At 39.8% G+C, this 27,553-nt stretch overlaps 2 protein-coding genes and 1 long non-coding RNA gene across 11 annotated transcripts in view; 2 read left to right on the forward strand and 1 right to left on the reverse strand.

Moving 5' to 3' along the window:
• The first annotated feature begins 204 nt into the window (after positions 1 to 204).
• Positions 205 to 10,832, forward strand: lemd3 (LEM domain containing 3). Its single transcript, XM_058416931.1, has 13 exons — positions 205 to 1,576; positions 4,545 to 4,585; positions 6,066 to 6,135; positions 6,772 to 6,848; positions 7,486 to 7,565; positions 7,714 to 7,859; positions 8,058 to 8,159; positions 8,282 to 8,384; positions 9,231 to 9,409; positions 9,519 to 9,600; positions 9,806 to 9,911; positions 10,081 to 10,159; positions 10,296 to 10,832. Exons 1-13 carry the CDS (start codon positions 205 to 207, stop codon positions 10,457 to 10,459), a joined length of 2,601 nt encoding a protein of 866 aa, XP_058272914.1. The 3' UTR covers positions 10,460 to 10,832.
• The window catches only part of LOC131369989 (uncharacterized), a 45,665-nt gene continuing 19,682 nt past the window's right edge, over positions 1,571 to 27,553 (reverse strand). The window contains exon 3 of the long non-coding RNA XR_009207362.1: positions 1,571 to 1,823. This is a non-coding gene — a long non-coding RNA (uncharacterized LOC131369989). The remainder of the gene's footprint in view (positions 1,824 to 27,553) is intronic.
• msrb3 (methionine sulfoxide reductase B3) lies at positions 13,721 to 26,656 on the forward strand. Of its 9 annotated transcripts, none has more exons than XM_058416936.1 (8): positions 13,767 to 13,898; positions 14,400 to 14,478; positions 14,803 to 15,893; positions 19,675 to 19,783; positions 21,507 to 21,584; positions 22,573 to 22,601; positions 25,596 to 25,693; positions 25,825 to 26,656. In XM_058416936.1, exons 3-8 carry the CDS (start codon positions 15,785 to 15,787, stop codon positions 25,993 to 25,995), a joined length of 594 nt encoding a protein of 197 aa, XP_058272919.1. In that variant the 5' UTR covers positions 13,767 to 13,898; positions 14,400 to 14,478; positions 14,803 to 15,784; the 3' UTR covers positions 25,996 to 26,656. The 9 variants fall into 9 exon arrangements, with proteins under 9 accessions (XP_058272915.1, XP_058272916.1, XP_058272924.1 ...); XM_058416934.1 differs by having other exon boundaries at positions 15,701 to 15,893; XM_058416937.1 differs by having other exon boundaries at positions 15,780 to 15,893.

A 27,553-nucleotide genomic window follows, 5' to 3' on the forward strand; every position in this document is an offset into this window, starting at 1 on the left:
AAATAAAAACTAATGACAGTATGATATAAGTCAGAAACTGGTTTTAAACTGGTTTTAATGGTCCAGGTCAGACCCAGCGTTAGGGAGTCTGGAGTCTCTCCGGCTAGCTCATCGGCTAACTTTTAATTCGCCCAACTTTACTGTCTGGGTCCGCTACTTGTACGTCACTTCCTGTAACGCTTTCTGTGCGAGTTTTGTGCAAAGATGGCGTCCGTGCAGCTAACGGACGAGGAGCTTTTCTCTGAGTTAAAACGCCTCGGTTTCACTCCGGGTCCCTTAACAGAAAACACGCGACCCGTGTACTTAAAAAAGCTCAAAAAGCTCCGCGAGGAGCAACAACAGCGGTCCAGGGGCGGGAAAGGGAGAAACGGCAGCAGCGTCAACAACAGCAGCAGTAGCAGTAGCACGAGCGGCGGCGGTGGCGGTAATAACGGCCACACAGCGACGGGAGCCTCGGCGTTTCGTTCTCGGCCGGCGGCCAGTGACGTGACGCGGATGAACTCGACTCGGAGCCCAGGCACTCGGCCGCTTTTGAACGAAAAGCGAGCAGATAGGAGTGGAAAATTCGTCTTGGGTTTTAGCTCAGACGAGTCAGACGTGGAGGCGCCGCAGAAAAAGGGAGGCCTGAACCACAGCGTCAGCAGGAGAGACCGAGGCTCGGTGCTGCACTCCATAAGGCCTACACAAGAGACACCCACCGCCGGCGCACGCAGAAGTACCGGTCTCGGGTTAAACAGTAGCACCAAATCTCATCTCGGGCTTTCAGAGAGCAGAAGAAGCACCCTGGGGTCCTCATGGCTGACAGACCTGGGGAAATCAAGTTTCGGGGACTCGCACCGCGATGTGGCGGACGATAAGGATGACGGCGAACCGGAGGACATGAACAACCTCGAAAAGGAGACCGAGAGGACCGGGAGGACTCTGAACGGTAGTAAGGGGTCTTATAGCAACAAACTTTCCGGGGATTATTCTGATTCAGACGAAGAGGAAGATGAGGAGGAGGAACGGGAACGCAGACGGGAGCGCCGTCTACCTACCAGACAGTTTGTGTCGAAGTTCACGTCCACTCCGTACAAAAGCGTCTGGGAGTCGGAGGGCGTGCGGGAAAAGGTGACACACGACACCAAGTCCGGCGGTCTAGGCACAGCGATTGAGTGTGGGGAGGACGACGGAGAAACAAGCGAGTTGACCGGGAGCTATCTGAAAAATTCCCGCTTCTCCGGTGTAAACGGAGAGGAGAGCAGCAGCAAGAACGGCGCGGAGGCCGCGGCAAGCAGCGGGGTCCTCAACTTTGAACTCAGACCCCGGTTTTCCACCTACAACAACCTGGCCTCCACTTACGCCTCCAACCACTCGAACCACACCGTCTCCAATCATAACAGCCACAAAAGGAAGGCCACGGGGCAAGAAGATGAGCTGCTTGAGCAGTTTAAACGGGACGAGGTGTCCGCCACCGGCGGCGTCAGCGCACACTACCTGTCCATGTTCCTCCTGACCGCCGCCTGCCTCTTCTTCGTGGTGCTCGGCTTCGTGTACCTGCGCATGCGGGGCTCCGGGGCCACAGACGCAGTTACTGGTAAGTATAATTGTACCACTGAGGTCCCCTAAATACCCTAAAGGCTTGTATTGGGCTTATGATCAAGGTTGTATTCTGATGTAAGGGATGCCTGTGTACTTGAGTACCTGTGTCCCAGTCATCTGCTTTAACACCTTTAACCACGACTTTAACTGAAGACCTTGAGGTTTGTTTAGACTGCCTTCATAAGCATTAGATTCTGTCTTCAAGCTCTGTCTGATGCGTGGTGTCTGCATTCCAATGTCTTCTAGAAAGCACACAAAAATAGGGTTTCACTGGAAGTAGTATATTGTTGTATTACACAAAAGTATCATGTCAATACTTATATATACATGATGAACGTCACATTATTTGATTTTGCTAAACTTTTGGTAAAAGTGGTGACACAAACAGTGAAGCCATGTGATTCTGTATGCCTTTCATACAATGTTATATATTCGATTTTCGAACAGTAAAATATTTAGCACAAAATATCAAATATTTGTTCAAACATTTGTCCGATCAGGTGTTTCTTAGTGACTAAAATGGAGTTACAAATACCTGACTATATGAACTAAATTTAAGAAGTGTTTAATTGACCTTCACCATGTGTAGAAGAACGTTTGCCCTGAAAAGTTAAGTGTCCGGTAATCAGCTGTCATCCTAAAACAGGAAGTGCAGTACATGGCGTTTGGTCAGCAGGAGAGACACTCTAAAGCCTCTGTCATTCAGAGGTGTTTCATATGTGTGTACTTTACATACTGACCTAATATTACTGGTCCCCAATGTTCACTTACTGGTGTGGTATTTTACCCCCAGTTTGCTAATTTTCACCTGCTAGCTACTGGTCCCTGTTTATTAGGACTTGAAAAATATAAATATTTTTTAACATTATGAATGATTGTTGATTGGTTTAGATTTTTTATTCTTCATAGTGCATTTGAAAAATGGCTAATTTTATTTATAAAGTTTTTTTTGTTGATTAGAATAGGTTTGGGGAAATGGTTCCAGCACCATCTATAGCATGTAGTGCAGTGATTATTTTAAATTAAGGATGTTTTTATAAAGCATATTTACAAGAAAAAATTACTGGTAGAAATGGCAGGGTGACTATTTTTGCACAACTTGGTAAACCCTTATTTCTCTACTGAGTAAATGGCTTTTGTGAGATGAAATGCCACCGTAACTTAGAAGTCAACTTGGTTTTCATCTCAAATCTCAGTTTCTTCCCTCTTTACAGAGTGATGGCAAATCAGTGATTGCATACAGCGTACAAAATGAACATACTTCTACTTCTTATCTTTAGAATAATCAACATGCTCAGTCTAAAAACGCTGATGATACTGCTTGCTATTTGGGAAAGTAAATATACATTTATCCCAGTTGGCTGCTTAGTTTTTTTTTTACCCAAAATACAAACATGGATTGCATCCATTTTCCTCGCTTCATCCGTCAAACAGGCTGAGGGTCAAAAACAATAATCCATGTCAGAGAATGACCGCTTAGGATGTAATGCAGCATAAACGTGTTCATTGAACTTTTCAAAGCTGTACCAATTCCATATCTCCGAAGTGATAGTTGAACCTTTCTTGGCTCAGTTCTTTGGCAAAGTGCTGCATGTTTATCTTGCCCACTTTTATTTGTTTTGTCAGTGTGTCCATACTGACCTGGTCCTAATTCTGAAAAGGAAGAAAAGACTAATTAACCTGCTTTGTTAATTCTACCAGACCTGTCCTCGGTCGATGTGTGTAGTTCAGCAGGTGTTGGAAACATGAGCTATAGTTACAGTACTGTTTGTGAGGAATATTCTGTTTAATTCTGCATACTAAATGAAAACATTTGTTTTTGGCTAAATCAGAAAACCGTAGGGTTTATTTTTGTTCACTGGTTAAATAAACCTTGATCTCCGGGCTACTATGAATTAAAATGAAATGTTTTTGCCCCCCTGGGTTACTGATTTTCTCCTCCTCATGTGTATTCAGTATTTTACTAGATAATCTTTTTTTCTCCTATTTACAGCACACTGTTTTTTTTAGTCCTAAGTAGCAAACATTGTCACGGTTTTCTCTGCTTTCACACACCTAACTCATCAGCTAATTAACAAGACCTTTAATTCCGGCAAACACCGCAGTGCTCTTATTGTCTTTAATTAGCACCACAGCTATGTCTATGGAAGCTAAGCGCCTGTATGGAGAGCTTGAGTGTGTGGTGTGCCCAGGGAGAGTCTGGACTAAAGAGCGAGTGGCAGACAGACATCTAGGTCACAGACAAGCTAAGGCAGACTAATTGCTTTTCTCTCCAGAGACTTTGGAAGTCTGTGGCCACATACACAGTGCTTGACTCTGTTTGCTGGCTGTCTGATTGTTTCCAGCACCATCTGCATCACCCCCCCCTCCTGTTTTCTTTCTCTGTATGGTTTTGGGTGTAGATGTGAATAAATTTGGCAGACATGTAGCAACATATTGCATTATAATTTTTCCTGTTATTCTGAAAACATAATGTTGTTAAAGAAAATGTGTTTTGGGAATTTTTCCAAGTGAAAGAGGCTTTTTAGCTAGACGATAGCCAAGCGGCCGTAACGACAAAAGTTTTGGAGGAACTGCCTTGTATTTCTTTTATTTTCCTACATAACATTAAACCAACTGGTGATGGACACCACGTGTGAAAGGGTTAAGCTATATACCAGGCAATTGGTGTTTTTCAGCATGGTTAAGTCTATTTATGTATATTTAACAGATGCTAATTTTTGTACCTAGTTAGAGGTATGAATGTGGAACATAATTAATTAGTAGTATTGCTGTCAAAATGAGTTATGAATGATCGACAACTTTCCCCAACGACAGCCGAGATTTACCTTTGCTCACATGCCGATCGTGTGTGTGTGTCTACCCTCAGAAGTCATGAAAGATAAATGCAGTGTGATGTAATTCTCTCTTCTTCTCTGCCATCAAAGTTCATATTGCTCATGATGTTTTTTTTACTTTTGCAGGCAGAAGCCATCCATTTGGTGCAGACTTCGATAAAACATATGTAAGTAACTTTTATTCAATTGTGGAAGTATAAATATTTGGAAAAAGACTCTTATGTGAGAACGATAGCACATGATTGGTTACTCTTAAACTTCTTAATCTTCCTGTAATATCTAGAGAGGTTGAAGAGGATTATAGAGAGCCATACAGAACATTTCAACCGCCTTACTGTTTTTGGTTTGTGCTCGTGGACGTCCACCTTCAATTCAGATCACAGAATTTCAGTAGGGTTCAAACCGTGTGAACGAGATGGTCACTGGTTTTGTGATACTAATGATTTCTGTACTTGTATGTTTGGGTCGTAACCTTCTGGCAGAGGCAAATATGCTTTGGGATTAAAAAGAAAAAAAATCCTAGACCCTCATTTATCAAATTGTGCAGAAATTATATTGATATATTGTACAAATTTTAACACAGTGTGTAGATTCTATCATAACAAATGCTGAAAAAGCTTGTATGAACATATTTACACAGTTCTTTGTAAAGCCCAGTGACAGAAAGCAAGGATGTTTTGCATCAAGCAATATGGAGAGAGAGAGAGAGAGAGTGCACACATTTTCAGTGACCAGAATTAAAAGATCAGCAGTGAGTGATTCTTGAAATCAGTGCCATCAGCTGGACCCTAGGTTGAAGAACACAAATGTGATGCCTGTTTTAGTTTCCTCTGTCCAAAACGTCAGGGAGAAATTCTGGATATATCAGCCGATTCCTAGCCAACGTTGAGTATGATGATTATAGCCACAGGATTGGGTGATATAATTTGCTTTATATACCAATATGCAACAGGCACTTGTAAGCTCTTTTTACAGGAAACGACGAATAGTCTGCTGCAATGCGATACAGAACTGCATTAATGAAAAATCTATTTTAGTGCACAAAATTAAAATCTCTATCTTTACATTATAATATTTTTTTTTAGTTTTATGCATCTTTGTCACACTAGTGAAATGTCAGTCTTTTTTTTTTGGGTATCCTTGAAAGAATACATGCATGCCAGATACTCAACAGCAACAGAATCTAATTGCAGATGGGTTTTTATCTGCTTATTGTAAGTGAAGTAATGATAGAATAAGAAATACCTGGGCGTGGAACATCCAATTGTCTGATTACTTTAGGTCCCTTAAAACAGGCTGGACCACATATTAAAGGTTTTTGTAGTTCCTACATCATTTACCTGCTTTGTATGTAAATATTCTTAAAGTGAATCTGAAAGTCATGTTGATTTATTTATTTTCAATCCTAACACCGACAGCCAATATACTTTGTCAGTGTCTGAATATTTATGGACCTGACTGTGTTTAGAGATAGGAAGCAGCAAACAGTAGATCTTAGTACTTTTAAAATGTGCCTTGTTTTCCTTCCTTGTGTAACCGGATGATATTTTCGTGTTTAATAGGCTCGCCACATCAGGTGGTAAAACAGGTTGAGCTGCAATGAATGTTACTATTTAAAACAATGCTCTCGTTACTTTTTCCTCCTAGACCTGCACAGAGAAAGACACCATTCTCAGTCTTCTGCTCCATCTGCACGAACATCTGGCCTATACTGCAGGTGAATTTCAACATACAGAAAAACTCTGGTGCTATCTCGTTCTTTTTGACTGAGCGATCCTTGTTATCGGTGCAGGTGAAGCTTACTCAGGTGTACCATCCAATTTACATCAAAACTGGTATCAAAACTCCAGAGGGTGGAGCTGGACCTGATCTAACTCCGTTTATAAACCTAACTCACAAGACACCGTATGACACAGAGACGACTGAGCACTACTTATTTGTTGTCACCACCCCCTGGAATTTTGGGGTGGCCATGTAGTAAGGAGTTGGATTAGGTCTGACTCCATGCCATGGACACTTGATGATGTGCATGTAGTTTTTCTCACTGTTAATGCATTTCTAATGACTTTTAATTCACAAGCCTTATTTAAAAAACATGAATACAATAGTATTTGATGATTTAATGGGGAAAAGTAAAATGGATTCTATACTAAACTCAATGTGAATGCCTAATGAGAATTATTATCGTCAGTAACAGTCAAATTGGTTATTTGGTGATCTAACACTCCCAGGGAAGTATATTTTGATGTATTTAAGATTGTATTGAATCATCACAGTATTGAATCACCCAGCCTGGGTGTACTTCACTTTATGAAGATATCCTGTGAGTAAATATGAACCGTGTTTCTTTCAGGTGAATATGACTGCAAAGATCTCAACGAGCCATTAAACAGAAGTGTCTCCTTCTCTGAGGCCACCAAGTATCTGATGGTAGGTTATGTTCGGCAATGATTAGAATTCATTTTGACATCTTGGGAGTGGTTATTTAATAGTCTGAGTTATACCTTATTGCCGTTGAGATCTTGATTGTGATTGGTCGGAACATGTGCTTACTATAACACCCCTGACAGACGTGTCGGTTTTATATGAATGTGCTTGTTCTGAGAACATTTCTGAAGTAAGATATGGAGTGTTTTGGAAGATTAACATTTATTTAGAGACTCCAGTGTCAGGGCTTCTCAGAGGTAAATCTGTTTCTACCATCTTTAGGGCAGAGGATTGAGTATTATAGTTTTTCCAGTAAGATAACAATCTCTATTTAATGTCTTTTTATTTTCTTTATCTTTAAATATGTGAGGGAAAAAATACCGGTGAGTGAACAAGCTCTAGTTTACTGCTGCTATAATATCAGTCGTGACAGGAACGAGCTTTTTCACAGTTGTTCCACAACCTTGGGCAGTAGCTCAATAAAAAGGAAGGTTTGTTAATAAATAAATAAATAAAATTGATGATCCTTGGCAAGTTGCTGTAGCATAAGAATATTAAAAAATGTAATTCAATCTGTTCCTTTTTTGGAGTTAGTGATTGTTAATGTCTATTCATTCATCTCTGTTTCTGCTTCATCTAGATGCAAAATAAAAGCTATGAGGCTTGGATAGACGTAGCCATGGAGTGGCTCATTAGAGCTGGAGATATTTCTGGTATAAGGTAAAGTGGCCCAATAGTTTGCTATAGTAAACTTTATTTACTTATTTGTGTTTCCTACTACTTAGACTTTTTTGACATTATTGTCATATGATTAAAGGTGTGTAATCACAGTTAAATGTGCAAATGTTGTCTTTTATTTCCTGCGCAGGTTGATTACAGATGACCCTATGCAACTAGTGGAGTACGTTTCTGACATCACTCGTCTGGAATCCACTCACCCTCGCATGTCCTTCTTTTGCCGTTTTCGACGAGCCTTCTTCACTGTGATCTACAGAGTGCTCCTCCTCATTGCTGGTACATCTCTCAGCACTACAGTTTTAACATGTACACCGATTCGAGGCTATATTATTTCAGCCTGGTTCAGATAAATGCAAAAGCAGACAGCCCTTAACTTGTAGACTTCTGCAATGTAAATCCAACCTCACCCTTTCTTCAGCTTTGCCTTATTCTCTTTGAAGTTTGACATCAGTACTGCTTCCTGCTTCCTCACAGGATTCAGCATTGTTTATGGCGTACTGCGTTACATGAAATACCGATGGAGGAGGGAGGAGGAGGAGACCAGGCAGATGTTTGAGATGGTGGAGAGAATCATAGGTATCGATGCCTAGCTTCTCTGCTTCTCTTTGTTCTGCATAAATGACCTTTTGCATGATTTTGCGGCAGAGCGAGTGTTGAAATGAGATGAGTGTGACAAAGCTTCATTGCTGTGTGTGCAGATGTCTTTAAGAGCCATAACGAGGCATGTCAGGAGAATAAGGACCTGCAGCCGTATCTGCCCATTCTTCATTTGCGGGACTCTCTCGTTCAGCCTCAGGACAGGTGGGACATTTTATTTTTTGGCAGGACACTTCAGGCATGCACAATCAATTCAGCTGACAAACCCAAGAACTTGCACTGCCTTTGGTCAGTTGTTTAGAAACAGCTGGATGTCATAGCTGGAGGAATGCTATCTGTTATTTTTCAGGCTTGTGCTGTGTTGGATTTATGTTGGACTGTATGGACTTACTTTAAGTTTATCACTGACAAGTTAAATCTCAAGTTAAATAAGTAAACTCTGCCATGCCATTCGGGTAATGTGTACTTGGGCTCCCTAAACAAACGTCATTCTTTGAATAGTCTATTGTGTATACGTTTACGATTATGTTAAGACAAATCTTAACATGTTTGGGAAATTTTTCAAGCTTTGAACTGTGGGCAAGAGTGATTTGGGTAATACGCATCTTTTTATTTTTTTCCCATGTGTCTTTATTTATTTATTTTAGAAACAACTAGAAATGATATATATATATACATGATATTAATGTAAGGAAATTGTGTAACTTATTAGTGTGTGGTGCAAAATATATTATGTTAGTGTAGCAGAAAACTCATGGCATGTGGAACCATGAAACTTGTGGTATTTTTTTCCCCCCTCAAAACATTATTAGCTAAAGTATAAACAATTTGACCAGCAAATTTCATATTCATGCACACCTGATACTTGTGTATTTTCTTTACTGATAGCCTTAAAACTCTGTCCTCTTTAAAAGTGGCGATAATATCTACCGGTCTAATTATACAGCAAGCTTAAAGAGTAAACATGCATGCATTTTTGTTTTTTCCACTAACTTCCTTTTCGTCTTTGTTCTACGATTAATTTGTGTGTGTGTTAATTTAAAATGTCAGGAAGAAGATGAAGAAAGTGTGGGATAGAGCTGTGGCTTTCCTCTCTGCAAGCGAGTCTCGCATTCGGACAGAAACGCAGAGGATTGAGGGAGCTGATTTGCAAGTGTGGCGGTGGTTACAGCCTTCTGTGTCATGTGACAATGTGTGCAATTTGTCTTCCAAACAATGGCAGGGAAAAGGTACGTCTGCTTGTTTACTTCCTATGGTGTCAAAAACATTAACCATCAATTTGTGTATATATAAAAAGTATCTATGTTTTCATAACATTGCGCTTTTTCTGCTTTACAGCATTTCCATTGGATCGAAGGAATTCACCACCAAACAGTTTAACGCCATGCCTGAAAATTCGCAACATGTTTGACCCAGTAATGTAAGTTCTGTTTGTATCAGTGCTGTGTAAGGTTTGTTAACAGAGTCAAGAAATAAGGGCAGTGCCATCTAAAGAGTACAGCAAATTTATTCTTTGGCAACTTTAGTGGATTTAAAATGCTTGCGAAATCAAGCACGTTTGACATGGCAGATGCCGCAAGACTTGATGATGTTTTGTGAACACCCAATTTTCTGCTGTTTGCTAGGGAGGTGGGGGAGAACTGGCATCTGGCCATTCAAGAAGCCATTTTGGAGAAATGCAGCGATAATGATGGGATCGTCCACATTGCTGTTGATAAGAATTCACGAGAGGTGGGTTTTCTTCACACTGCTGAACGGTGTGCCTTGTTCTCCATATAGGCATGCTCTGGCCAAAAAAAATCCCTCAAGGTGTGAGAGCACCTTAAAACTATACATTTACACTGGAATCAACATATTTGTGGTGTGAAAGTTCTGATTCTGAGCTCTTCTGTCCCCACAGGGCTGCGTTTATGTGAAGTGCCTTTCAGCTGAGCACTCTGGGAAAGCTTTCAAGGCACTGCATGGCTCTTGGTTTGATGGTAAATGGATTTGATAATTGTGATAGAAGCGAGCGGGTGTAGGCCCAGGCATCACGGTTTACATTGATCGTATGCTTATTTACAAATGACTGTTGTGCTTTATCGAGCTCCTGACCTCTTGTGCCTTCCGTTCCAGGAAAACTGGTGACTGTTAAGTACCTACGTCTTGACCGCTACCACCAGCGTTTCCCGCAGGCCTTGGGCTGTAACACACCCCTGAAACCATCCAGTTCCACCATGAACACCATGGCCCGGCTACACCAGCGCTCCAACACATACAGCTTTCTCAGCTTCTCCTGAGCCCCAACCATGTCCTCTTATGCTTGCTCTCCCTTTTTTTCTTCTCCTTCTCCCTAATGAGAGTCCTTCCCTCTCCTGGGTCCTTCCCTGCAGTTGGAGCCATGCTCAGGAGCTTTTTCCTCATTGAAGGCATGGTGGTCTTTTGTAAGCAGGTCTAAAATGACTGTTTGCTTCAGCCCTGTCAGCTTATTTGTCTAGGAGATGGAGCTGAAGAGGAGAGCAGTGCACAGTGAACATGTTGGGAGTTGTCAGAGCTTTGCTTAGGACAGCTAGTCACGCATATCCCTCCTCTCAAACTTTGGTGCAATGGACACAGTTATCTATATTATGCTTTTTTGTTTCTTTTTTTTTCCTTTTCTTTTTTCTTTTTTTTTTTTTTTTTAACAGACTGGCTTTATGGATTAAACAAGGAAATGGCTTCCAATTTATTCTAATATTCAGATTTGAGGATATATGAGCGAGAACTGAAGCTGCTGTCTGTGGTTCTACTTTTGTCTTTCCGTTTATTTTCTCCAGTTTACTCCTCTCCTTGGTCAAAAGGAGTTCTGTTGGGCTATACATAGCTGCATGTGCTGGTTCCAATATCCCTGTATTTATGCTTTAAATTGTATCATATAACGTGGATGTTTATTTCCCTGAAGACTTTTTAACTTTATGTATTTCCTTTCTTTGTAGTTTTTAGACCAAAACAATGGCATGCACACACTCTAAAAGGGGTGCTGTAAATATTTGTTGAATGGTGGTGGTTAAAATTGTCTGTGTAAAACTGCAGATCGTCATAAGCTCTAATTCATTTCTTGCCAACCAATGGTTGCAAAGACATGTCAGAGGGGATGCTGTGATCACACGGTCACGCTATACAAGGCTGCTTGGTTTTGAAATGTATGTAGAGTAATTGGCTCCTTCTGTAATTTAATGCGTGATACCCCCACTTCATGCATTTCTCACCTCTGTCTTGCCATTTTGATTGTATTCCATTGTACTCTAATGTATTATTATTATTATTACTATTATTATTTTCTTTATATTTTGGAAGTTTTGCATTTTCATTATGATTGGTGCAGTTTGATGGTTTTCACCTCCCCCCCCATCCACAGACATCCTCTGGCCACCAAAGTGATTTAGTGAGCAGCTAAAGCTTAAGTATTCCACATGATCAGGATCAGCAAATCTGGTCAGGTGTTGAAGTTTGTCTCCATATCCACCCTTCTTTGCTCAATTTGTATTGTAGTCCTGTGAAAGAGGGACGGATATAAGCCATGCTGATCTTCACAAGGCATGTCATGTTTTGTTTAAATATGGTGGGGGTTCATTTGAGAATAATAAAGTGTAAGTTTGTAAGAAGTATTGTCCCCAATTAATTATCAAAGGTCAGAATACAACTCCTGCAGCACATACAAAGGCTTGGCTATATCAGATTTGCAGAGAGTGGTTTATTTGACTAAGCAGTTACATGATGGGTTCTCTCCCTTAGTGCTCCATTTTTTTTGTTGTTTCTATAAGAAAAGCAGTGCAGATGGAGTGGAGTATTTGCAGCAAGATGTACAAGCAATGCACAAAAACAAAGTGCACTGTTCTCTGCAGCAAATAACCAAATTGTGCCTTAATTTTGTGCTGTTTTAGGGACTGGCGCTGCATTTATTGAGAATGTCTCTACATTTTTTTTGGTAAGATTTTCCAAATTTGACTGTAATTATTTGAAGAGCAGAGAGCGAGTTCTTTATGAAAACTCCGAAATATTTTGTATGTGTTTGGAAAAGTGACTATGGCATGAGATGTCTAGTCAAATGTGCCATCATGGATGCAGTTAATATAAACTGCTCATGAATGAGGTCAAAGTTTCATTCTATAGTGTCCCTCCTGTGAGAATGCACATTTTTGTTTACTTTTTCTTTCTTCTTTTGAGTGCAGGATTTGATCTATTTTTTAACCTCCTATTCATCTTCCCAGAGCTGATGTGTGAGAAATAAAAATGCGGACACAAGTTGTTACTGTACTTGCACTCGGTGTAATTTGCTTTGCGTCCATAGCCCAGTGTTGCCTGTTCACCTGTCACCCTCTTCTAGTCTTTTTTTTTTTTTTTCCTTTTTATAAATTATGTGAATGTAGACTTGGTTTGGTGTGGCACAGATTGAAACAGTGCCTGAACTGCATCTTCATTATTGATGTATTTTTCTTTCTTTCTTTCCCTTTTTCCCTACTCTATGATGTCCCTTCTGTACACTGTACATTTTTATCTGTACAAAGTAATATTATGCAGCAGCAGCAGTCTCAGCACATTGTATGGTTTTGACCAAGATCCCTGACCTGCAAGCCAGAGGGGAACGTGAACAATAATCCAGGCTTTTTAAAGCTTCAGGTTGTTTTAATGTAATTTGTCACTTGTTAAACCTGCTCTAATTAAAGGTTTATTAGGGGTTTTTAATTTGAAGTGTTGCCTCATACCTTGGAATCTTGCTAAATGATGGTTTGAGATTGAGAGTATTTAATGGCAGACTCTATCTGTCTATCTGCCTATCTGTCTATCTATCTATCTACCTACCTACATCAACCTGTCTGTCTGCCAGCCTATCTAGCTGTCTGGTTCTGTATATCTATCTAGATATATATTTATATTATATATTTATTTATTTATATATATATATTTATTTATTTATATATATATATAAAAGCATATTGCGAAGCTGCAAAATTAGATGATTTTGTATGTGTGTGTACAGCAAAACATATACTAACAGCAGACTGGATAGTTTAGTGTAAGATATACACATGTGAATATAAAACCCAATATGTAAATAATTGATCTACTATCATGAAGCACATGCTCGGTGGTTAAGGTGTTGGACCTAATGCTCAGAAGGTTGTGGGTTCGAATCCCGGGTTCACCAAGCTGCCAGTGGGCTCTTGAGCAAGGCCCTTAACCTTCACTTGTATAAAAATCAGTTGTATAAAAATGAGATAAAATGCAAGTCACTCTTCGAGTTGAAATCTGACTTATCCCCCGTTTTGTAGGACACTAAACTGGTAGTTAAAGCGTCCCCACCAGTTTTAGTCAAACTACACTAACAGGTCTGTTCCATCTGGGAAGAGAAACCCGTAATTACGAGTCCTGGCTAGAAATCAGATTTTAGATATTCTTATTAAATTAGGTGTCGATTTTAATTTTTTATTAAAATCCTAGTTATTCCCACACTGACAGTTCTCCACCTGAGTGTTAGTGAGATGTTTGTGCGCGCGCGCGAATAAATAAATGGCCGTTATTGCTCATATTTGGAAATGACAGGAGCGTCTGAGGAATTTCCCACAATGCACTTGTCATTACCTAACAAGTCCAGCGCTGGCTCTGCTGTGAGACAGATGCAGCTCCGTTTGGTGTTCCTCAAACCTACACGTTCATTTCTAACGCTGTACCTGGCGCTGACTGGTTTGCTTTATACTGGTAAGTTCCGTGTTTGTTTACTGTTTATTACTAAATACTCATGCGTGTGTTTGTGTTAGCTAGCTTAGCTATCTTTGTAGCGCTGCGAATTTATGAGTTTTTTTTTTTTTTTTGACCAAAAATGTCTACACGGTTGTTTTTTTTAATATAGACATCATTATTATAATAAGAATGTATTATTTATTCTTAGCCAGCACTTATTAACTATTCCTGGCTAACTGTCAAGGCAAGACTGTGTCGCTTGCTAGTTAGCTAACTCAGCTAACTGCGCGTGCAGTGTCTGAACTGTTGTTGCTATAGTAACTAGCTAACTAGTAATAAGATATGTGTCAGAAATGCTCCTGAGAAAATGACCGCTGTTCAGACTAGTTGTGTCCGGGTTGAACAGGTTAGTGCTTACGTTATAACATGTGCTTTAGGGATATACGTGTGAATATAAACGATTATAATGAATTATACAGGTTGTCTGTATGTATAATGCAAAAACATTCATGTGTCAAGATCTTGCTGAAAAAGTCCAGTTTAGTCCTGACCATCTACTAAAGCACAGGCCGAGCTGGGAGACCATCTTTGTTAGCTGGTAAGTTAGTTCCATTTTCTTGATTATTTGAATAAATATATGCCTGATTGTTGGTATTTACTTAAAAGTTTACTTTTTGCACTATAGTAGCGCACTATATCCTTTTTACTTATCATGTTGGTTAAAGATGGTCTAACAGCTTGACCGCTGGTAGCCGGACAGACCGAGCTGGATTTTTCTACCATGATTAGCCAAAACTACCAGACAGAATACTGACACATGATACCAGGTTGCATTCCTAATACAGAAAGGCAAATCCACTTGAATGAAAACGAAACGTTTACTTGCAGTGTTTACATAAACATCGGTCTGTCTTTCCTACAGCCATCCCAACCATATAAGGTCATATAAAGCCACTGGAGCAGTGAACTCTTACCAGGATTTCTGACCCTCCCTTTTAATGATTATTTCTTGCATTCTCATGTCTGGATCTTAATGACAACCAGTCTCACAGTCTACCATTACAGAGGAAATAAAGACCATCTTGTATTGGATATGGCATTGCTTTGACTCTTGACTGTCTTTCTTATTAGAATTTGTCAACGTCTTTCTTTTTGAGCCCCGGTGATTCAGCATCTGTGTAGAAAATAATGTATGCATACAAGAATGAGGAACAATTACACACACGAGGTTAAGCGTAGAACTGAGCATACCCAGCTAATTATAACACATGCTAGGAGCTCATGGCTGTGTATTTTTAAATGTGGCCTCGGTTAACACAAATAAATCATTTATATGGATGTGTCATGATGGCTCAGCTGGCTGTCTTTTTTTATATAGCAAAGCAACAAATAGTGCCAATTCCTTCTTAACCAGTTAAATTACTTGTATAATTATTACTAGAGTTGTATAAATATTTGTGTAATACTGAAGAAATGCCCGAATAAAAGTAAATGTGTCCCGCTTATAACATATTAACAATAGGTTGATGGGTCTATTTGATTCTATGTTAATGTTACACATGCACAGTCATTAGATGAATTATTTAACAGTCATTAGCCCAACAGATGAAAACGTCTCAGGTCTGTCTCACAGTGACACCCATATGGCCACTAGGTGGACCTCCTTTCACATAAATTCTATCCTTACATATTTTCTGCCTAGTTTCATTTCCTCAGGAATAAGCTTTCAATACATTTTGCACTGGTGTAATGAGCCCTGTTCATTTGCATTACAAAAGCACATTGTAGCATTATAACACTGCAATTGTTTGATTCTGTAGTTTCACCCATCTGTGCTGAACGACCCTGGTCCACTCTTCTTTCTTCCTTGTTTATCCTCTTGAATTCACTACGCTATAGGCGCTATGGCGCGCCATCTGCTCCGCATGCTGGCCCCGGTGGCCACTCTCCAATACTCGAGGTCCACTGTGAACATTGGCCGGCTCCTAAATGTCACCTCACCCATTACGCTAGGTACTGTAACTTATGATGTCTGTTTCTGTGACCAGTTGTTGGTGATACCTAATGCGAGGATCCACGTCCTCAGAGTAGTAGTTGCTAAAACACAGGTCACACTTTCTTTTTAATTTTTTTGCTTTGTGTTGATGTAAGACCAACCTAATGAGCCATCACATACAATACAGCGTGTAATTTGCCTTTACACTCTCTGCATTTAGGTCACAATTGGCTAATTCATGATTTTTTTTCCCCACAGAGCAAATAAAATGGGTAGAATCTTAACCTCTATCTAACAATGTCCGTGTTATTAGACAGGGTCTCGAAGTTTAGGCTAGTTCACTTCCTGTCATCCAACGTTCACTGAGGGTTTATCATGTGCTACAGCCAGAGGAGCCACTGATTTGACAATAGCCAGGAATTTTGCACAGCTACTCAGACATCTTCCCAAACATGCTCTTTTCCTGAAGACTTTGTTCTGGACATAACATTGATTGTTATTTGGAGTACTCAGACTGGTCATTGTTAAGTTTTTATTGTTCATTCTCAAACACATTTGCGCTGGCTGGAAAAATGGTTATGATGTGAATTGAAATTGTGTTTACCCCTTCTTGCTCTTCATGTACTATAGGTTTTTTATTTACTTATTTTTACGAAGATGTCTTAACTCTTTCACCTTTTTTAATGAACTCCTGGCTTTTTCTTTAACCGTCTTCTAGTATTTCTGTTTTCTGTCTAAATCATTATTGCATTGCATACCATATTTTCCAGACTGCAAGACATGATTTCTTTACCCATCTACTGGCTGCTGTGAATTATAAAAGATTCATAGCTTGGATCATTCACCATGAAATGAAAATGCACTTCTGTTTCGAAACCTCTGCATCGAGGGTTCAAGCAGAAGCTAAGTGTTTATCGAAATATGCATTCAACTGTTCATTTTATTAGGAACACCGCTACACCACATTTATGCAGTTACATGAAAGTGTTCAAGGTGTTGACATGGCCTCCAGATTCCCCAGATCTTGATACACTCAAGCATCTGTTGGAAGTGATGGACAAACAAGTCAAACCTTGCAGATACCACAGCACACCTTCAGAGGTCTTGCAGAATCCATGCCTCAATGGTCAGATCTATTTTGGCAGTCCAAGGGAGACCCACACATTTTAGGCAGGTGGTTTTAATGTGTAGGGTGTTAAATGTTATATTTTATATTATTTTTATTCTAAGCAGGTGTGTCTTATACTCTGGATCCTCTTATAGTCCAGAAAATCCAATATATCTTCTCCTCCATTTAGGCTTCATGTTTTGCTCACACTTACTTGCTTTTTCTCATCATTTTCCCTCATCAAATGTCTTTCCCCTGCTTGAAAAGATTTTGGTCATTATAGGATTAGTCTCACCAGCCAGAGCTCTCGCTTCATCAAGTCTGGATGGGGCAATTTGACTGACAGGACAGATCACCAACCACAGACATTCATTTATAGCCTGTCAATAAACATGCAAGATTATCTCATTTACTAGCCACTGACTGTTTAAAAGAATTATTAAATATACTTTTAAAGACTGGATCCTTCACCAGTCATCATAACTTGCTTAAAATCTTTCATTGTATTGCTCAAGGTTTTCTTTCCCACTGGAAATGGGCACACAGATGTCCAGAGACAAAGTTGTTTATCTATAGTCCATCGTATGAGAAGCGTCTGAGGTTGAGACTATCCTATGGTTGACCTCTCTGCTGTATGTGTCCGACTCTGTGACTGACACTGCTGACTTGTGTTTTATTCTTCTGTCCTTCCCGTACCCTGCTTTGTTTTGTTTTCTAGCCTGAGCCTGCTGTCCGTCCTTCAGCAGCATCCACCGTGGTAGCAGCATCCATGTCTGGGTTCAATCTTCTGCATTTGGTGACCAAAAACCAACCTGTTAAACTCAAGGCCTGCGGGCTTCCCTCAGGTCCACAGGAAGCTGTGTGTGTTTGCAGTGTGTGCAATGTGTGTAGTGTGCTCTGCCTCTGCAAGGTCTAACACTCGCTTTCCTCTCTGTGCGCACTCAAGTATTTGCGAGAACAAGGGGTACGTGATGACGTCATTTACAGGAAAAGCCACCAGGATTTAATGCCAATCAAGCCACAAGTTTCTGGTATTCAGCGATTATTTTTTTTGGTTCATCAGTTAGTAGCTCTAATGTCTGACTTGAGTAATGTACACCTGCAAATTGGAAACACACCAGATAAAAAAAACAAAAAAGAAATAAAGAAAATAAGGGGGGGGTGCTTTTTCTGTATTTGACAACCCCTTGCTGCCAGATTTCATCATTCTCTTCCCTAGATTAGATTCTTCAGTTGTTCATTGATTAACATCTAACATTTTTCTTAACTTCCTTTAAGCTTGCATGCACAGCTGAGCTTCCAATGGTTTCGTTGTTTTTCATGAATTATGCTGTACCAAACTAGGTTGTGTACTAGGACCTGTGTGTATCAATAGATCCTGGATTTCATGCTAGAATGGAACAATTAAGGCAGAAAATGCCTTTGCCCCTTAAGGATGATTCAAAGTTTGTTTGTTTGTTTGTTTGTTTGTTTGTTTGTTTGTTTGTTTGTTTCTTTCTCTCTCTCTCTCTCTCTCTCTCTCTCTCTCTCTCTCTCACTCTGTCACTTTCCCTTTCTGCGTGAGTATATCTGTTTAATAGGATCCAGAAGTCCTCTGGGGGAGTCCTGTTAGGAAGGGACTCCTCTTCTCTTCTCTTCTCTTCTCTTCTCGCAGAATTTGTGTCAGAAGTAACTTTGTACTCACTGGACAGAGAGCGACCGATCAATGGAGCCCATTCACCAATGGGACCCATTTAAAGACCCCATTATTTCCTCCTTTCACATGGTTTCAATCTTGTGGGGAGGAATTCTCCACATAGCATAAGTGACAGGAGCTCCAGTCTCCCAACACACAGCCTTCACCAAAGCATTAGAACAGAAAATAACACAGCAGCGTTGAACCACCATGGGCTTTACAGTCTTATTCAGTAAGGGGGCGCTAAATAATTAGCTACAGATTAATCGGGGGTATTGTATTTCACTGCAATTGGGAGTATTTTGTATTTCATTGCATTCCACAGTTGTCTTTAATATATAAAGACACCATCTACATAAGGTTTCATATGTAAAGTCCATTATTTATTTATGCATAGACAAGTATTTAGTTCGTCTTCTAGTTGCCCTCTAGATGTCACCATTGTTGCAATGCTAGATTTCGCCATAGTAGTATGCATTTACCCTTGCTCAGAAATGTTGACATAGATGTTTAACTGAGGTAAAAAAATTTGTCTGTAAATAATGAACAGTGTAATACTTTGGCTGTAGCACATAATTTTGCACTGACCCACTGTCACACACTGTACAATCTTCCAGGCAAGAGTCAACATACCTTGATTCAGTTACAACATCATATTAATTATATCATATACTTTTGTATATTGCTAATTCAAATTGCTCAGCAAAAACCTGGATTTCCTAAATGGAGCATGTGTGCCTGATTTAATGCACTTTACAAACTTTCAAGCATGTCTGAGTGCATGCTTCTGTGTACAAATGTATGAGTGTGTGCATAAATGTGACCCACACATTAGTACAGTAAAGACTGACTCATGCTTGGAATTATGCAGAAACAGATTGACTTAAAACCGCTGTATGATGGCTTCATATGGTTTGCATATTCTTTTGCGGTGCAAATTTCAGTAGTGTGTTTTAAGTTTTGTAACATGGTATACCCAAGGACACTGACTTGCATCGTACCCAACCTATTCTAGGGACATGCCGCACCAAGACGACCTGGCCCAAAAGCTTCCCTCAGGAAGAGCTGAGGAAGCGCTTGACACCTATGCAGTACCATGTTACTCAGGAAAAGGGCACAGAGAGGTGAGACAATCAATATGATAAAACAGTTTTGTTACTGATACTCTTTCCTAAGACTTTTATATTGAACCTGGTAAGGTATGCAGTGACTAGTGAAGTATTATTATTTTTTATGGTTTGTACTGGGATTGCAATATTTTAGGGGGAAAAGTTTTGAAAAAGCTTGCCAGACTTTATAAAGACAACGATAACGAAAAGAGATTTTCATACATTTTAGGCAAGATACATACATATATGCAAGATGGCTGCTGCTCCTATTCTGTACTCACTCAGAGTAACGACTGAGCGCAGCAAAACTATCAAAGCAACCTTCAGTGCAATACAAGCATAAATAGTGTGGCTGTCATGTCAAATCACATACGTGTTCTATTCAAGACAGGTTATTATTAACACTAATATCAATTCGGTTATTGAATAAAAACAACTGTCATGTAGCTTGCAAACCTAAAAGGTTGGTTCTGACTACAAATCTACATGCTAAAATGTTTTTACAGGTAAGGTCATATGCTGTTTGATATGCAGCTCATGGTGACCATCATCAACAGCAAAAAGTTGTGAAGAGAAACATGGAAACACTTGTCTCTGATGTGCCATCTAGTGGATAATGATTTTAATCTTCCTGATGTACGAAAGTTCCAATCATGAAAGCAGTGTATTTGCGTAGCTGCTGAGTATGCGCACAGTCTGTACATGCCTGTAGATGGCTTCCTATTTACTGCACTAACATACCCTAATGCAAATAAAAATGAACAAAAACTAAACATAGTGGGTAAAAAAAAAAATCGAAGTAGAAAGATCTTGAAATAGTTTAGAATTTTTTAAAAGGAGTTAGTTTTGTTGTTAGAAGACTCACTGATCAAATGCAGCTTCAGATGTGAAATTTTATACTGAGCAGCCTAAAAGAGTAGAAATATTAAAAGCCCCCTTTTCCCTGATGGTTTTGGTATGTGTTGTACTCTTTATTCGAACCTTTTGGATGTTTTTTTTCCACTTCTTGGTTTTAGAGAGCTACACAAATATTCAAAACATCCGCCCTAGTGATTTATGGCTATAAAATGCATCAGAGATTTGTCACATGAGCTTTCTGTAGTGCTGGATGGATAGTTGCCTCCTGACTGTTCTGAGCTTGTTGCTGTCTCTGTTTGGCCTGTCTGGGTTAAGGAGACGAGTGCACTGCCAAATGCATTGACGATGCCAGCCTGCAAACCATGTCATGTTTGCAGAGAAAAAGGCGGAACTTTTTTTCCCTTCTCTGGTTGGGTTCGGCCACAGCAAAGCACACGTGGGGAAAGTATTTATCGGCCCATTGGCAGGAGGAATGTGAAAAATGCCCCGGGCCCTGAGTCTGCGTGTGGGTGAGGGTGTTGAGTTTTCTGAGGCCTGCGGCTTGCAGACGATCAGAGGTTACAAAACCAAGCTGCTCCCCTTTTAGATATTCCCTCTCTCTGCATGTCGCCCTCACTGCAGCCTGATCTAAACCAGCCATGTTCAAGCAGATCAACCTTTTAAGCATAGTGGTGAAGATTAAACTGTTTAGAAATCATGTTGAATCTCATGACACTTTTAACTAGATACGTTGAGCAAGAACAACAAAATGCAGTTTGTTAACAACCCACAAAAATGTTTAGTTGACTTGTATCTTAAAGGCTTTTAGGTCAGTGAAAATAGATTTAGCAAGTCTGCATGAGAGCATGTAAATAATTCAGTTTGCCTTTGTACATTTTAGTGCATTCAGGGGAGAATACACAGACCACAAAGAGGAGGGGACGTACAGGTGTGTTGTCTGCGGCGCCCCTCTGTTCATGTAAGTTTTTCAGTGTATACTATTTTTAAGAATCCTTTTCAATGATTATCATTCTCATTATTCACCTCCTGTCCAGGTTACACCATCTCACTTCTCTAATATTATTACTTTAAAGCTAGATTAAAGCTTGCTAAATTCTCCACAGTGTGCTAACAATATTTTAGAAGTAGAGTGCTGTTAGATGTTTAGTGTTTTTGTGCTTGGAACACTGTCTATCTGCGGTCCTGTGTGATTGTTGGGTTCGGGCTTCCACACGTGGCTCAGCTGCAGCACAAGGTTAACTCTACCTGACAGGGTGTCCGAAGGCAGCCCAGGAGCCATTACCAGGCCGCCTTTTTCCCACAGCTTGGTGGAGAGCTTCAAAGGATGCTGAATTTATGGCTTGCATTAACCCATATCTTAGGAACAATGTTCTCAAAGGAGACAGACAAACCCTTCGTACCTCCCTCCCATCCTCCAAACTATGCGCTCAGAGAGCACAAATTGCCTACTTATTGCTCGCTAGATATTTCCCAAGTTCAGGATTTTTTTTTTTTGTGGAGGGGGAAAAAGGAATTAGAGAAAATGAAACACTCGGGAAAGAGTTGGCTTTGTAATGGAAGATTGAGCTCAGCGTTGGACCGTGACTTGACACTGGAGAAAAATAGTCCCCCATCAGGTGTAATCCTTTCTTTCTCTGAACCTGTTGTTAGACAGTTCAGCTCTGAACAGCTTCAACTTTTCAAGCCCTTATATATATGTGTGTGTGTATATGTATGTATGTGTATATATATATGTATGTGTGTGTGTATATATATATATATATATATATATATATATATATATATATATGTGTGTGTGTATGTATGTATATTTTTTTTATATATATATATATATATATATATATATATATATATATATATATATATATATATATATATATATATAATGTGTGTGTGTATGTATGTATGTATAAAAAATAATATTTTTACTTTTTTTTTTGTTGCAGGTCAGATAAGAAATTTGATTCTGGCTCAGGTGTGTTTCTACCAATCTCTCTAACCAGAACAATGAACTGTATTTTAATATCTAATGTATAGATCGCTTAGCATCTAGTTTATATAGGAATGTACACTTTGAGTATTGTTTTATCTCATACTTCTGAACTTTCTTTTGTTTTTTTAGTGTTGCACTTTAAGAATGAAATATGTGTTCATATCTGTGTAAAAGTATAAACTTGCTGCCTTTGACCCCTCTACCTCTTTCTCTCTGTGTTGCTCATACTCCTCTGAAGGGAGAGGTTGACCTTTTTGCCCTCTTTATGGTTGATTGCAAGGCCGAATGTCTATTCAGTCTGCTGTTTAATAAGGCACTAAGTGCGGGCAGCAAAGGTTCACATTCTTATTAATCTACTTGCATGAAGTAGGCTAACGTACTGACTTTAATAAGCTCACAAAATACCCAGCCAGTTATTTTAATGAACGCTATCTCTGTCTCTGAGATTAATGTATTGCCAGTAAATTTGAAGGTTGCTGTCATTTGTAATCCTTTGGAAATTCCCAGCTCTTAGTTTGTTCACATCAAACAATGCTATTCCATTTCAATTGCAATTAGTGCATAACTCTGAGCTAGTTTTTTTTTTTTTTATCACGCTGGATAAAAATGAATGTCTCGTTTACAGGAACTATGCTTTAGAGCTTTACACCAGTTTTTTTTGTTGCAATGAATTAGTTTTAAGCTTAGTTAGGCCTCTGCAGTGTGTTAAAGGTCACAGGCGTGGGCCCAGTAAAATGTATTATTTCAAATTCGTTTTGATTTTTTTGTGGCAGAGCATGACACAATACGAATACTATTCTGGGAACAGTTTGTTAATGTCTCACAGCTCTGCAATCCAAAACATTTTCTCTTGTGGTGTTATGTACGCTATTTTTATTCCGTCTCTGTTCAACCTACAACCATGCATGAATTCCCCACAGAAAACAACCTGTAATAGGAACCATGTGGGCCCACAGTGAAAAATAGGATTTTTCCTTGCACCGAGTGATTTCTGTCTTTGCTGCAGAGACCAGAGCCAAACCTCCTGCGTTGTATGCAGCCCATGTTGCAGGCCAGCCTCATATAGACTCAATTTCCTGTTTTGTTAGAGCACTGCTACACTGCTCCATTCACTGCTGTGCTTAGTCTTCCGATAAAGCTCCATTAGATCAGTGCAGAAACGATCTACTGGGATTCTCCTGCTCTGACTCATAGGATTTCTATATTCCCCCGAGAGCTTCCTGTGTCTGAGTGGAATTTTGTGGCTTTGTAGTTGTGGCCAAGCACTGCCTCCCTAACTAAGGAGGAGGAAAGGGGGAGAGGGTGGCTGAAGCGTGCTGGGTCTGGGATTGGGGAGCAGCAGAGCAGGGAGGGGGTGAGGAACTGCCTGGTGCTTTTAAACACAGATATCATCGCAACAATGAGTCGTCTCCTCTGAGCCTCGACTCTGTCATGATCACATCAATAATACTACGTCTGCTAATGATGCGACTGTGCAACCTGGAGCAGCCTTGTATCAATGAGAGCTCACGCTCCATAGGATCCCTGGGATAAGCCCCTGTTGATGTTCAGCATATGGTCTCAACAGTCAGGGCCCCATGTCTAGCTGGCTGAAAGGAAAAAGCCTCTAGAATTACCAGTGCATGGTACCGCTTAGCAATTAAGAAGGAACATGCTGTTGGTTATTGAACTTGGGGTGAACAACAGGATAAAGCTGGGGAGGTGGAAACTTGAGGGAGGTTTCTTTTTAACGCAGACCTCTTCTCCTGCTTCCCTATACCATTTTTTGTTTTATAAATAAGTTTTAATCTGTTTTGAATCAAGTCAAACTTAAGGATAGTATGACTAGAGAGGGAAGGCTTGCCGTGTCAAATAGTTTTCGTTTTTACATGCACTTTGCCTGCCAACTTTTACTTCGTAAACTCTGAATCAACGGCTGTTGTGAGTGACTAATTCAGACTCAAATTGTTTCAAACTGTTCTGCGTGACTTGAGAACTTGCAAGAGTCATACTTCATTGCGCCACATGGATATGAAGCAAAGTTACCTCGGTCTATGGAGCAAGGTCATTAAATGCTCTTACTGTTCATATTAATGTAGAAGGTTTGCTGGTGAAAACTACATGTTCAAATGTGTTTGCTGAAGCAATATGAGAGCGAGAGCTCCACAGCTTCCTCTCTCCTAGACTCTCCAGCTACCCAGGAAGCCATGAGGAGGACCACCCATGAGCCGGCGTGGCTGTTCTTTCCATTTGCTCCTCTTTTAGAGAGCTGAAATCTTCCACATAAAAGCCGTGCGGTACAGAGATAGTCTGCCACACCAAGAATTAGGCAGATATTTTCTGTGACTTTAATTCGACTTCCTTAGCTTTTGGTTAGACTGTAACCACCTGTAAAAGCGTGTGATATGTAAAAGTTTTCACCGTATTCAGTTGCCATTTTTCTTAGATGTTAACATTACATTTGTGTTTGTGTCATGTGCATGTGTCGTCTCAAGTCTACATGTAAAAAGCTACAGGACAATCTGTGCTGCTTATCGTCTATAATATGCAAATTTTGACACCCTGAGTATGCTGATGCGTGCTTTCTGTTTAATAAAGACCACTGCTTCATTCTGTCCTTTAATTACAAGGCAAGCAAGGATCTCACTAAGTAATGAAAAGAAAAATGGAGAGGGGGCATGCCAAACATCTAGTCTGGAATGAGTTACAAAAATAAACGCTTAGCGGCGGTTTGGCAGGGTCAGATAAAAAGACACTCCAAGTGTTAAGACAGAGAGGGAAAAGCCAAGATGTAGTAGGGGGATTCCATTCTATCAGTGCTTCCAGGTTAGAATGAAAACAAGGATAAATATACACACGCACTACCACACGCACCACAGAGTTTCACATTTACAGTGCATACTAAAATGCACAATGTATTTTAGTGCATACTAAAATACACAATAGAATGTCCTTCCATTTTTTTTTTAAATTTATTGATTAATTTTTTTTTAACAGGATGGCCGTCCTTTTTTGATCTGATCAAAGAGGATTCAATAACAGTGACTGATGACTTCTCTTATGGCATGCACAGAGTGGAGGCTAGCTGCAGTCAGGTACATTACTTATGATCCAGCAAGCAAAAACACTTGATTTACAACAGGAATGTAATGGATAGATCAGTTGAATTTAATGCTAACATGATCAAAGTCTGTACAAGTCGACTTAATTTTGTGCATCTTTTCAGTGTGGCGCTCACCTTGGACACCTCTTTGACGACGGCCCTCGGCCCACTGGGAAACGCTACTGCATAAACTCCGCCTCGCTTAACTTTCAGCCAAAAAACGCTGCTCCTGAAGGGGCAGAACCAAGTGGCGCCACAGGCCAATCATCATCTTCTAGTAAGAGTGAGCTTTGAGGGGACTTTCCCTAGACCAGTGAAGTATTAGAACATTTATATTTGTCCTTTAGAGTTCACTCCTTGGTGACCAGATTCAGATCAAGCCTGATGCATTACAGGTGAGCCTAGCAATAAGACAGGTATGTCCTCCACCAACCAGAAGCCTATTCAGTAGCAGTCCGTAAACAGCATAATTTCAATGGCCTTGACTGAAATGCTCCACTAGTCAGTCGCCCATAACAATTCCCCTGTTACAGAGATGCATGTTATCTGAAACGTCTCTCCTGGAAGTCTGCTGTATGCTACTGCTTTTACCATCTACCAGTGGATTTGATAGAGCAAGACTATGGACTGTGAGATTTTTGTTCTCCAAAATATAGTGGAACATTGTTGTTTGGAAATGAACTATATATGTGTACTTTCACAGAGCGATGTGTTGTTTTTGAAGTGATATTTGATATCGGGAGGTCGTGGGTTTAAGGAAAATGCTATGCAAAGTGCTCCTGTGAGCGGTAAAATAAACACCAAGTAGAGAACAAAGCATTCTTTCAAATAAAATGGAACATATGACAAATGTTTAGTCTGAACACAAATGTAGCCTGACTTTTAAGGGTGGTTTTTTTGTCTTCCTGCTTGTGGTGCCTCTTTTACTCCATGCCTTTACTATTTTTTTGGGGGGGGGGTTTGATTTACAGACGGTGTTGACAGTTGTGATTAAACAATTATTGAGTCCTATTTGGCTTACTTCGTGTTTCATCTGAACGTGTAAAGGCACGTAGCTGTAAAATGTCAGGTATTAATGTGCATGTGCATAGGAATGACATTATTGTTTTATAATGTTATTTTGAACCAAAAAATTGTGGAAAGCTTTAACTGAGGAGGGAAAACAGAACAAGCATGCGAATAATTGGGGTATTAACATGTATAATCTTTTAGCTTGATCATAATAATGAAAGGAAATCATAATCTTTTGTCTAGCTAGCCTAGAATAGTTTTGAGCCATTTACAATTTTCCACATCAGTAGAAATTTTCGAACAGCAATCTAACGCCAATTTAAAATGACGGCTTTTATTAGTCAGACTTTTCCCACACTGATCATGTTTAACCAATAATATATGTTACCTGAGTTCAGAATTTCACATTGAGCAGAATATGGCTCAACTCCAAGCCTATCAGAGGCTTGAACTATATCAATATTTATCTGTTGTTCCACTTCCCTTTGAAGCTGTTCGGCAGAGAGCTTTTAGTTTCTTGAATGAAAGGTCAATGTTTGTTCGGGTGCTGTTTAAATGTGTCACAGACGTGCTGAAGAGACCAACATGACGTTACTCATGGAACTGATAGCACACTGGAAAACCAGTCAAAATGGACAGAACCTGCAAGGGGCCTCTTTCTTCTTTTAAGATCTTTTATCTTTCAAGATAGGTTAAAAAAACAAAAACAACCAAAAAAACCCTGTCTTTCACGGTCAGCATCAATGATCCTGTTCACTCCTTTTAATTTTTTGGCGATATTGCAATTCAATACTTTGTGGTTGCACAAATTGAGACCCATTAATAATGATGTCAGATTTGG

Source organism: Hemibagrus wyckioides, linkage group LG19 (genome assembly GCF_019097595.1).
Source record: "Hemibagrus wyckioides isolate EC202008001 linkage group LG19, SWU_Hwy_1.0, whole genome shotgun sequence".
NCBI lineage: Eukaryota > Metazoa > Chordata > Actinopteri > Siluriformes > Bagridae > Hemibagrus > Hemibagrus wyckioides.

What these genes read in the sequence shown, in the direction of transcription:
- lemd3 (XM_058416931.1), top strand. Translation starts at nt 205, where the DNA reads ATGGCGTCCGTGCAGCTAACGGACGAGGAGCTTTTCTCTGAGTTAAAA. An exon ending in CTCGTTCAGCCTCAGGACAG is followed by an intron (nt 8,385 to 9,230) that starts GTGGGACATTTT and finishes TTAAAATGTCAG; the next exon opens with GAAGAAGATGAAGAAAGTGT. An exon ending in CAAACAATGGCAGGGAAAAG is followed by an intron (nt 9,410 to 9,518) that starts GTACGTCTGCTT and finishes TCTGCTTTACAG; the next exon opens with CATTTCCATTGGATCGAAGG.
- msrb3 (XM_058416932.1), top strand. Translation starts at nt 13,736, where the DNA reads ATGACAGGAGCGTCTGAGGAATTTCCCACAATGCACTTGTCATTACCT. An exon ending in CAGGAAAAGGGCACAGAGAG is followed by an intron (nt 19,784 to 21,506) that starts GTGAGACAATCA and finishes TGTACATTTTAG; the next exon opens with TGCATTCAGGGGAGAATACA. An exon ending in GAAATTTGATTCTGGCTCAG is followed by an intron (nt 22,602 to 25,595) that starts GTGTGTTTCTAC and finishes TTTTTTTAACAG; the next exon opens with GATGGCCGTCCTTTTTTGAT.